Source organism: Procambarus clarkii, chromosome 14, assembly GCF_040958095.1.
Source record: "Procambarus clarkii isolate CNS0578487 chromosome 14, FALCON_Pclarkii_2.0, whole genome shotgun sequence".
Lineage (NCBI taxonomy): Eukaryota > Metazoa > Arthropoda > Malacostraca > Decapoda > Cambaridae > Procambarus > Procambarus clarkii.
The window spans coordinates 8,810,257-8,822,924 of NC_091163.1; the positions used below are offsets into that span (position 1 = coordinate 8,810,257).

General features: G+C 39.8%; 1 protein-coding gene across 1 annotated transcript; it reads left to right on the plus strand.

Annotated features, from left to right (window-relative positions):
• The first annotated feature begins 243 nt into the window (after positions 1–243).
• LOC123771849 (carbohydrate sulfotransferase 10) lies at positions 244–10,773 on the plus strand. The gene is made up of 6 exons (XM_045764574.2): positions 244–1,616; positions 5,458–5,619; positions 7,300–7,410; positions 8,046–8,170; positions 9,137–9,344; positions 9,831–10,773. Exons 1-6 carry the CDS (start codon positions 768–770, stop codon positions 10,128–10,130), a joined length of 1,755 nt encoding a protein of 584 aa, XP_045620530.2. The 5' UTR covers positions 244–767; the 3' UTR covers positions 10,131–10,773.
• The last annotated feature ends 1,895 nt before the right edge of the window (positions 10,774–12,668 follow it).

Below are 12,668 nucleotides of genomic sequence, written 5' to 3' on the forward strand. Positions count from 1 at the left end.
TCTATGGGGCATCATCATATTGTTTGTATAACTGAACAAATTATCAAATGAAACAACATTTAATTGGATTTAAAGTCGGTCGACTAACTGAACACTGATAAAATACCCCGAGTTGTTTCGTTTAAAAGCAACTTTTGGGGACGAAACAGGAAAAAAAGAACAATGGGGGGGGGGCCGGGTACTTATTCCTGCAACAATAACCCTCTTTAAAATAATTAACATCTAATTTTACAATTATCCTTGCATCGTAGCAAAAGTAATTAACTTGCTATATGAACACTACGAAGACGAATTATGGCTCTCCGCGAAGACTGGACAAGGAAGTTACATAATGGTTTAGCGCGTGAGTGTGAGAATGTGGAGAGTGGCAACACCAGCAGCAGCGATCGAGGAGCTTCAAGACCTGCGGCTTGTCAGTCTCTCTACCCAGACGCTCCCGTGTTGGTTATTTCCTCCCCTGGTGCTCCTCGCTCCATTGTCATTCCTCGTCCAAGTGTCATATCGGGGTGCCATTCCTCTTCCAAGTGGCATTCCTTGTCCGGGTGTCATATCTCGTCCAAGTGCCGGTCCTCGTCTGAGTGCATTCCTCATCCAGTGTCATTCCTTGTTTGTGCATCTTAGGATTCTCTTTTAAGATGGGGATGATTTTATTTACCAAGTGAAATATAATTGTAACATAATATGTTAATGCGGACTTTAGGCATACTGTACCACTGGTAGTATTTGAAAAGAAAAATTATAATTTCCTCTTTTTATTAATATAAAAAATGTTAAGTAAGCGTTTTAAGATTCTACTGGCACTTATAACGTTCACTGCAATAGTGTATGTCCATTTAAACGCCAATGAACTTCTTTCTGATTACAAGATGACGGTTGCAACCAGATTACAGCAATTCTTGAACGGCACTCACTCCCCACATAAAAATAACAGTGTTGAAAGTCTCTTCTTGACCTGGGAGGACGAGGACTCTGGCAAGTCCTTGGAGATCACGACACATCCCACGGAACCCATTGTAAAGGAGCAGACAGCACCTCCCACAGCGCCCACCACATATCCCAAGGAGCCCACAACACATCCTCAGGAGTCCACAACACATCCTCAAGAGTCCACAACACATCCCAAGACACCAACAGCACATTCTAAGAAACCCACAACATATCCCAAGGAGACCACAATACATCCCAAGAAGCCCACAACACATCCCAAGGAGACCACAACCCAACCCAAAATGCCACCGACACATCCCAAGGAACCCACCATACATACCATAGGACCCACCGACCACTCCACGAACACCACAGTGCTCCGCTACACAAAGGTACAATTAAGTGATGCAGCAAATTCCGATCCAGACCCGTCTTGGAGCCCCGCTACCCAAGAAACAGCTGAGAACTTTGAAACCCCTGGAGGCCCTGGACAGGTGGATTTCCCCAGCATCAGTAACTGTACCTACAGCAAAAGGAAGCGGAAAGGTCACACCCACACAACCAAAGATGTGTACCCCTGCAGGAAGTGGTTCGCCCCAGACCCCAACGACCCCTTCTGGCCTGTGGTTCTAAGTCCTTCCTACGGCAAGAGTCTCACAAGCCTAGCGCGCCGCCAAGAGGATCCTCAGGTGTGGTAATGGTTTCAGTACAATTTAGTAGTAGTAATGACAAGTAAAGTCGAGAGCATTTAACTGGATTTTTTGAAGCGTTGAACTTCAGCTCTTGGGCCCCCCAGCCTTTTATTTGTCTTATTTGATGTCATGACTTCAGATCTTCTATAATTGCCTCCTGTTATATATACTTTGAAAAATTATCAGTGTAGTGAACCTCTATTATATCTCCTTCAATTTCATTTCCCTTGTTCATTATTTCGGCGCTAAATCAATGTTTCCTGTTAATTTTGAATGGCTCTTCTGGTAGTACAGTGATCTTAGTACAGGAGTACTAAGAATCGGGGATCCCGGGTTCGAAACAATAAATGGTTCCAGATGTATATACTCCTGATGCCTCTGTTCATCTAAGAGGTACCCGAGAGTTAGCCTGCATCTTACTGCATCTCATCCTATCTTGAATTCTTTGTAACCACCGCTTTCATTACTCCGATCACTTTCCTTACCTTACTCTTCTCCCAACTTCGCTTGTATTTATTAATAACATTAAACTATTGTTCTATTGCCAGTAATAAATAGGCTACCGTCGCCTCTCAATCTTCAACAACGTAAGTAGGCTAGTGGTAGTATGTAGATGATTTCAGTTAAAACCCCTTAAACAGATATAAAGACAAATATAATCCGAGATAGACAGCAATGAACCTACGCAAATATTCGACATTTTGCATAGAGAGCCTATTAATGAGCCACTAGCTGCATTGTGCAGAGACGGCCTGTTGCTGAGCTACCAGCTGCATTGTGCAGAGATGGCTTGTTACTGAGCTACCAGCTGAATTGTGCAGAGATGGCCTGTTACTGAGCTACAATGTGTAGGTCAACTCACTGTTGTATGTGCCTTGAATAAGCTATTAGTTTGATCCGGATATTCCTCATACATTGCAGACCTTATTTGAGAACGATTACGCTAGCTGTGTAACCCGACGTAATTATAAATGTACAAATATGTATGAATGGAGTCTGCTTAGGGCAGTATTAGTGTTCAGAGTAAAATAAGGTGGAGCGTTCAGTTTGGAAGCGTGGCCATCATTAATGCTGTACAAGGTCTCTCCTTGTGTGTGATCGTCATCACAATACGGTCACCTTACTTTCACCACCTAAAAGTGTATAGCACCAATTTAAAATGTAAACCTAAATTTGAACCTAATTGGGTCTGTGTTTAGCTTATTACTCATTTAATTATGTTCAGATTTATTGATAAATTCGCTATATTAGCGGTTATTTGCTTAAGCTTTTGTATAGTTCAATCTTGGAAAATTAGTCTGGATTGTCTACGAAAGAATCCTTAAAATACACGTGGCAAGTTATTTAGGAGCTATATATAAGTAATATATAAGACAGCTGGAGCAACACAGTGTTTTCTGGAGGCAGATTAACAGTTACATGTCACATTTGGGAGTTCAGTTTCAAAGGCAATTAGTGCTTCTGTAACCTTTGATTGACAGTTGAGAGGCGGTACCAAAGAGCTAGAGCTCAACCCCCGCAAGCACAACTACGTGAGTACAGCTAGGTGAGTACACACACACACATCCCCCGGAAGCAGCTGTCTAACTCCCAGGTTTACTGCTATTTACCATGACAGCTGGCTAACTCCCAGGTACCTATTTACTGCTAGGTAACAGAAGCATCAAGGTGAAAGAAACTCTGCCCATTGTTTCTCGCCGACGCCGGGAATCGAACCCGGGCCCACAGGATGACGTGTCCAGTGTACTGTCCAGTCAGCGTGTGTGTGTGTGTGTGTGTGTGTGTGTTTGTGTTTTGTACCCAGTAAACCGGTTCCTGTTGACGGCTGGCGTCCCGTTAGGTCGCACCCTGGTGTTGCCAATCTTCATTAACACTCATTCTTTTCAGTCCATTCCAGCACATTATAGGTGCTAGAAACTCGCAAATTTCTAGAAAATAAATGTTGTTGGAATTCACGCTTACCTTTCGATAAACAAAGAATATGAAAAAAAGTCATTAAGATTCCGTATCATTCTTTTGCGAATAAAAAGTTTCCTATTTTGGATGTTTAATAAAGTGGGTGTTGGGTAGGATCGATGAATATTGTCAGCTGTTTAAGATTATAATACTATATAATAACTTATATAATTACGGAAGCATATATTATGTGCGTTTTGTATGGGAAAATGGCATGCACATCATTATTTTATTGCCTTTTGTCGGGGTCAGGAAGCCTGATAGGGTAATCGAGGTGCCCCCTGTAGCACCGTCTGACGTTCCCCAGGATGCAATCCACAACAGAATCCACAATCCAGGATGCATTGATTGATTGAAGAAGATTAAGCCACCCAAAAGGTGACACGGGCATGAATAGCCCGTAAGTGGTGGCCCTTTTGAGCCATTACCAGTATCAAGAGCTGATACTGGTGATCTGTGGAGGTGCGACTGCAACCTGCGTGACGGGAGATGTCTCCCGTTGCAGGATGCATACCCATCTCCCAAGTATCTATGGTTGTTGTTGATTGAGGGCGACGACGATCGAGGGATCGATGGGCCCATCCCAAGTACCTGTTTACTGCTAAATATCGGTATAAAGATCACAAAGAAGTTCTTTGCGCGTACTTGTCCACCCATCAGCAGTAGAGGACCCGAAAGTAAATAGTTGTAGAGTCATATCCATAATATCAAATAATAGGATTAGGTATCCTATTATTAGGATAAATGTAGGTTCGAATCCATTGACTGAAGCAGGAAACATATCTCAACCAGTCGCAGTCCGTGTGTTAATGCTAAAAGTGTGTATGCGTGTGAAGTGGTACAATGTGCTCACTACCAGTACATGTCATTTCAGGTTAAATTGGTAGGGAAGACGGCATAAATTATCTTTATATTGTATATTATTTAATAAAGACAAAAAATAAGCATTTGTGAAAGTTTTCCTCATTGGATTATGACTTGTTCCCATGATCTAATTTATTCAAAATCATCGTTTTGAATTTCGTATATAATTAGTATAATCAATTTTTTGGGTATTACGTAAAAACTGCAGCTTTTTTTATTAGTACGTGTGATATTTAACTTTGACCAATGTATATTCACTATTGTACTAAGTAGGAATTATAATGATTACCTTGGTTCAAAACCGAAATTTTATATTTTTTTTAGGTTAGCTGTCGGTTCGAATCCATGTAAGATTCAATCATTAACATTATCAGCCTGGATATATATTGCAGCCCATCCTCCTGCTTTGGTAGTATTTATAGTAATGACGAGGACCATATTATATTCTCCGACGTGGCAAGTCGAAGAAATCACTACACCGCATTGTGGTAGGCAGCGTCTCACCAGCTTGACTCAGCCTGCGAGAACGGCCCATCAAATAGAATGACTTTCGAGTCGTTAAAGAACAAATCCACAAGGGCCGTGTCGAGGATTTGAACCTACGTCTGAGAGCATCCCAGACGCTGCCTTAATCGACTGAGCTACGACAAGGTTAAAAATGAGTTGAAACTGAAGTTCTACTGAACTTACTGGATCCTGCAGCCTCTCTGAGAGACAAACCAGGGTTTACACATTTGTTCATTAATGCATCACGTTATTGGGATTTCTGTGTATATTGAGAGTCGTTATTTTACTGTTCACCCAGCAGTAATTGAGGATCTGGTTGTAAAGTAAATAGCGGATTGTGTTCTGAAAAAAAACAAGTAGGGTAAGGCTTCAAATGGTTGTGTGGGAATTAGCCTTTTCTAGCCAATAACCATAAAACCTCTGCTCGTGTACCTCTAGTATGTTTAGCTTTTGTACATATACCGTACCGGACAAGTGTGTTCCTGTAACAATGAAATCCTCTACTTACCAGATTGAGCAGTTGATAAATGAGCAACTAGTGGAGCAAACGAAGCGCGTTAACCTACTGGCCCAAACCTGCTCTAAGCACCCTGAATTATCAGTGCGCCAGTATCTGCGCTTCGTGTGGGACACATCCCGAACACCTCCTGTCATTTACTGCCCAATATACAAGGTTAGTTACTTTTGTTTGTAAACATTTTGGAGAATACCTGAGACTCTCCTCTTATATATTACCTTTGTATAATGTACGGTAGGGTGTAACTCTCCACTTGGACGTCTCTGGTCATCTAATGCCCTAGACACCTGATATGCTTTTGTTGGAGTGTTCCAACATGAAGGTACTGTACTACAATTTAGTGTCATTTTGGGCAAGATCATCAGTCTTTTGTGTATATACAATAGTTCTTATAAATGATGTGGCAATTAACGAACATCTCTCATTTGCTCAGGATGTGGTTGGCAAGTTGTTGATAATATGGAACTCTGTAAATGGAGACGAGGAATATGTAGAAAATTAGTCAAAATACTGGAAAATTTTCCAAACAAAAGCCTCGCGAATGACAGTACTTGATAACTGGGAGACATTAGGCTTTTGTCTAATGTGTTTACAGTTGCAGTGCGGAGGTTGCGATACTGAACAATAGTTTGAGTTAATCTTGAAGAGTATTTGCCGTATAAGCACAGATATCTAATCATTAGGTTAGGTTTACAGTATGGGTTCGACTCCTAAACATGAAGAGTCAAACCTGAGGGAAAAACACTATGTCCTACAATGGCCATATTGTTTATCCTAAGAGGATGGAATACTTAGTCTTTCTCTCTCCCTTTGGCCTAAGAAAGAGCTTCACAGGCTAGTCAAGGAGTTCATATTCTCCCGTTACCTCCTCGTTGCGCTCGCTTGGTCACGTTAACAACAGAGGCAACATTACACAAGTGAGAAGGTGGTGGAGGCCAAAACCGTCAGTAGTTTCAAAACGTTATACAACATAGAGTACTGGGAAGACGGGACACTACGAGCGTAGCTCTCATCCTGTAATTAAACTTAGGTAATTACACACAACACGTACACCCACATAAATAAAAAAGTTGCACTTGAAGCTAAATGATAACTGGTTCCAGTACCTGTATGACTTGCCACTTAACTGGGCAATAGGTCGTAGACTCCCCCAATTTACCCCCTTCCCCTCCCCCCTCATGTTTAGATAGTTTCTAAAAAGGGCAAGTAAAGAAGGCATGAGAAAATATTGTAAGGTGTAGGTAGCCTCTATGGTCACGAAGTAAAAAAAAACTGTCGGACTAAAGTACCCTTTTCCTAACCTACCAGAAGACCCAAAACAGAAAACGGGACAGTATGCCAATTTCGCGAACTGCTACCGTTTTCTAGTACGACAATTTTTGGCCTTAGGTAGAATATACGTCAAAATGCGACGTTCTATTAGGAGGACGGATTGCCTGGAGAGGGTCACACAGGTACATAATAGGTGAAGGAAGGACAAAAAGTGGTTTACCCAGAAATATCAGTGCAGACAAGGAGTCACATTAACGTGGCTGAAGTATGTTGACCAGACCACACACTAGAAATTGATGGGACGACGACGTTTCGGTCCGTCCTGGACCATTCTCAAGTCGATTGTGAAATTGTCATTCACAATCGGCTTGAGAATGGTCCAGGACGGACCGAAACGTCGTCGTCCCTTCACCTTCTAGTGTGTGCTCAACAGAAATATCAGTGTTGTATTTGTAGGTGTATGTGTGATTAAGTGTTAGTGGGAAAAAAACAACAGCTTGTGTCGTCAAAACTTGCAAGTCCTCAAACATTATTTTCATGTTTTCCATCCCCGGGCGGGTGCAGGTAGCCTCAACTACATGGATGGTGTACTTCCTTCGCCTCCGCCACATCAATGACCACGTACCGGAGCTCGACCATTATGACCCACATACCAGAGAGCAGCGGAAATATCTGGTAAGGAAACACATATTCTGTATATATATATATATTGTGGGTTCTCATTCTGGGGAACCTAAGTCGTTGGGTAAAGGGACCTTGTTAAGCTTATCAGGCTTCCTGGTACCGACAATGCAAAAACATTAAAAACTAGTAAATAACTTTAATGTATATCAAATAATAAAGTACAGGTAATTCTTGTAATTATACAAAATACACTAAATATTGGAATGAAATTTATATTGCTAAGCATACTTTACAGTGAGGAAAGATGCATTATAATCACTGTATATTTGATCCTTACACAACTCAACATTACCTCCTACCATAGATCAAATAATGTTCCAAATTAAAGTGTTGTAATTGGTCCATTATTCGTTTTTTACTTCAGAAAACTGCAGTATCTTGTGATTGTTTTCATTAATAGTTGTCACTTCTGGGGGTAGTCTAAAAGTTTGTTTTTTTGTTTATTATTATTTTCTACCACAGACGTGGCCACACATTTACAATGCTAACCAGCATATATACATTTTCTTCTGTCCTCCATGGACAGGGTGAAAGATTTGTCAAACATACAGTTCAGAGATTTATTGAACAACCACAGAAGGTGATCGTAGTGCTTTTAAAAGTAACAGGACAATATACACTCTCAGCCACGCTATGGAGGCGGTCATCGACGCGTGTTTAAGGAGTACATTGAACCCAAGGAGAGTCAAGAGAAAAAACATGTCTTCCAAGACGCTATACGCTTCATCGTCGTCCGCCATCCATTCGCCAGGTACGTTCTTGTTTGTTATTGTTGTGTGACTATTATTTGTGTTATTTTGTTATCTAAATGTGTTCTTCATGTTGTGTTTTTTTAATGTTGCTTCTTTTAATTCACCTCTTATCACATATCTGTTGTTGTTTTAGATTCAGCTACTGGGAACAAAAGTTCCAAGTAGCACGGGCTATGGTGAACCCATAGTTCACACATCCATTGTTCTAACCTTATTCGTTAATGATTCACCTTATCTGTTTTTTTTTCACACTATCCACTCTTCCTGTTTCCTATCGGCATTTTTTTTTTTACTTATTTGTCAATGGTCATTGTTCTCTATCTTATTTCCAAATGTTCACCATTCTTATCCCTCCTCATTTGTTATTATATCTTCTCGCCTTCCTCCTGATTTTCCTTTTGGCCTTAATGCACTGTTTTCATTCTCTTAATTTTCGTCCCTTTCATGGTTTTTAATCTTCCATATTTCTCATTCACTCGTATCTTCTTAGCCCACCTACTTGGGCTGGATGGAAGAGCGACGGTTTCGCTTCATGCAGGTCGGCCTAGGGAGGTTAGGTTAGGTTAGTTTAGTTTGTAAAAGAAGCATAAGTAAAAAATAGCTTTCTGGTTTGTCCAACTCAATAGTTCAGATTTCTACTTTCTAATTTCGTTGTACGTTGGTATATATACTATGGTCCTCATCGTTACTATAATATAAGTACTACCAAAACAGGAGGATTGATTGGACATTTGGGGTACCCCCAGGGTCGGTCCTAGGACAGTCAAAATTTAATCAAGTCCGATGAATGCTAGGCTAATTCTCCCATCCCCCCTTCCAAAATGTTGACAGATATGGTAATTTAAGTCACTGAGAAACAATGTCGACGACCTATAATTATTTTAAGGTTTCCTTGTGTATATTTTATCATAGATATTTATATCGCAGGAACTCAAATATGTACTAATACTAGATTGTGGCCATAGGTTATTGTCTGCATTCAGAGACAAGATTGAGCGGGAGGAGCCTCGTCCCTTCACACCCTACTTCAAGGATCTCCAACAAGCTATTATAAGCAAGTATCGTCCAAGAGACAGCAACATTACCTTAGCCACACCCACGTTCTCAGAGTTTGTGTACTACATTATTGACACCACCAAGAACTTCAAGACTGCTAAGGATTGGGACACAAATGTGAGTTATTCAGACGTGTTTTTGAATGTCTTAATATCTTAGAAATTGATATAAGTAAAATACAAAATAAATTGACCAACTCAACCATACAGTGAACACAGAAAGTGTGTGAATTACCTACACTTGACAAACAAATGTAGTATTACAGGTGTGTATATATATTCCTCATCTTCCAGGGATATATATATATATATATATATATATATATATATATATATATATATATATATATATATATATATATAATATATATATATATATATATATAATATATATATATATATATATATATATATATATATATATATATATATATATAATATATATATATATATATATATATATATATATATATTATATATATTATATATATATATATATATATATATATATATTATATATATTATATATATATATATATATATATATATATATATATATATATATATATATATATATATAATATGAACAATTGTCTTTTCCCAGGTAGTGTGCTGGACTCCGTATTGGGTGCAGTGTGGCGTATGTGCTTCAGACTACCAAGTTATTGTCAAATTGGAGACGATGGCTACCGATGAGCAGTTTCTGGCACACATTGCCAACTTGAAGGAGATTCAGAATGTTTACGAGTGGAGAAATTTGAGGAATTCACCAGCCGAATCATCTGCAACACGCTCTAAATACTACAGAAGCTTAACCAAGAGACAAATTTGGTTGCTCTACCAACGATACAAATTGGATTTCGATCTCTTTGGGTATTCAGTTGACGAATATTTGGACCGCTGAGTTTAAAATTTTGACTCAGTGCTTGAAATATCAAATACAATATACTGTATAGTCTAGTGCCAAAGTAAAGGAATTTTGGGCATACTGGCATGGCGAATACATTTCTAAATTCTACTTCAGGAGAAAGGGTTGGTTATCAAGCCCCAGCGACCAGCGCTGTTATGAAATTCGAAGCCCAATCCTTCTCAGAATTAAGGTTTGAAAGCGTATAACTGTAGTACCAGCTTTGTTGTGGAACTTTAATTCGTAGTACAGTTGATTGATTGATGAAGATTAAGCCACCCAAAAGGTGGCACGGGCATGAATAGCCCGTAAGTGGTGGCCCTTTTGAGCCATTACCAGTATCAAGAGCTGATACTGGAGCTCTGTGGAGGTGCGACTGCAACCTGCGTGACAGGAGATGTCTCCCGTGGTAGTACAGTTAAAACTGCGAAGGGCGGTTGAATGTGTAAGTAATAAGTAATTATCAAAAGAAACTGCCAAGCAAATAGAGATTATAAATACATGTGATGAGCGGTGTTCATTAAAGGAATCAGAAGCTGAGGACTGTATGGAGGGTGTTAAGTGTTATAGTGAGGTTGATTTAAACTTCTTTGCTCTTACATTTAGTTATATTATTAATATAGTTTATTTTTTCATACAAGAGCGTGTTTCTTTAACCTTACTGACTTCATTCAAGTGGAGAGTTTCCACCGTCATAGCAGAGTTTGCCCAGTGAATTGTTTCTGGGCCTGTACCCGGGCCCTTTCTGGGCCTGTACCCGGGCCTTTTCTGGGCCTGTACCCGGGCCCTTTCTGGGCCTGTACCCGGGCCCTTTCTGGGCCTGTACCCGGGACCTTTCTGGGCCTGTACCCGGGCCCGGGTACAGGCCCAGAAAGCCTGTTATCAACAAACTTGTAATAAAGTGCCCTTATCCTAACCTACCAGAGAACCCAAAGCAGAAAACGGAACAGTATGTCAATTTCGTGAGCCGCTACCATTTTCTAGTACGACAATTCTTGGCCTCCTGAGAAGATTGAAGATATGCTAGACGTACAATCAGTGAACACTGTATGAACATTAGAGGTCCACGGCTGATCAATATCCTCCCAGCAAATATAATAAATATTGTCGTAAGAAAGGGAACTTCTTTAAGAAAAATATAGAGGTTACCATCTAGGTTTTCTTATCTTATGTCTACGGGCCGCTCCAAGCAATAGTCTGCTGGACCAAACTCATAAATCACCATAAATAACAAGTCCTTAATCGTAATTTTCCCCGGAATACGACCCGCCAAATCGTGTAACAACCAGGTACTCATTTTACTGTTGGGTAAACAGAGGCTACAGTTAGGGACTGACGCCCAGTAAATATTCCCCTTGCCAGGATACGAACCCAGGACAAATCGCTTGCGAAACGCCAAGTGTGTGTCTTACCACTATACCACGGGGACTGCTAATTTTACAGCCATTTGATCAGTTTGCAAACGCCAGTGTTGTTCTCTAACAGTTTGAAACCCAAATAATAAAAATACTGGGCTGTATAGCATATCACAGCTGCTTCAGCTTGAATAAGAATGCTTATTAATGTATGCCTCAAAACATTAAATATTGTGGGGCCGAGAACGCCACCTTGGGGTATACCCACGAGAATCTCCGTTTTCTGTTGTGAAAGAGAAAACTGGTGGTGGCGAGGATACGAATCACTTACAGAAGACGGATCGCATACGGGGACTATTCGATTCGTACATAAACGTTTTGGATACTGTCAGTTCGGTACACACACACAAGGGAAGGGAAGGGAACTATCAGGGGGGGAAAGCGCCAAGCCATTACGACTATATAGCACTTGGAAGGGATCAGGATAAGGATGTGGGATGGGACGGGAGGGGGGGAAAGACAGTTCATTTGCTGAAAATTTTGTATACACGAACCCTTTCGTATCTACATATGAGCTGGCTTGTGTTCGCTGCTGTTCTCGTCTTCCAAGTCAAAAATGACCAATAGCGAGGCAATAGACGTTGATAATAAGTTAAGAATTTGAATAAAATAGTCACATTATCTTATAATTTGTGAGTGTCTTCAAATAATATGTAAGTTATGTTCTTTAATTTGTCTTTATTCAATTTAATGAATAAAAAAGTTTTCCTCCCTTAACATCTTTATGTTATGGTTATCATATCAAAATATCTACATTAAAATCAGTGTTTATATAACGGAGGTTGACTTGTATTTATTCCACATGGTTTGTACCACTTTATTTGTTAGTTTTGTTCATTTATTTTGGCTGAATTGAAATAAATTGATCTACATTTCTATTTATATCAGATAAGAGAATTTAATGGCATAATTTACCCATTTTATGTAACAACTTTTATATCTCATATTTTTAATTATCATAGTTAGTTTAGTTCATTTATTATGCACCCCATACCCATCCTGTGGGCGGTAGTGGAAAGGGTTACAGAGGCACATAATGGGCTCAGGGACTGAACCCCACATTTCATTTAGCTAAGCAAGTTACAATCTTGATGAGCTAGTTACAAAATTAATTATCATA

Excerpts from the sequence above, each read along its gene's own strand:
- LOC123771849 (XM_045764574.2), top strand. The coding sequence starts at position 768 with ATGTTAAGTAAGCGTTTTAAGATTCTACTGGCACTTATAACGTTCACT. Across the intron at positions 7,411-8,045 it reads GAGAGCAGCGGAAATATCTG|CCACGCTATGGAGGCGGTCA; the intron begins GTAAGGAAACAC and ends ATACACTCTCAG. Across the intron at positions 8,171-9,136 it reads GTCCGCCATCCATTCGCCAG|GTTATTGTCTGCATTCAGAG; the intron begins GTACGTTCTTGT and ends TTGTGGCCATAG.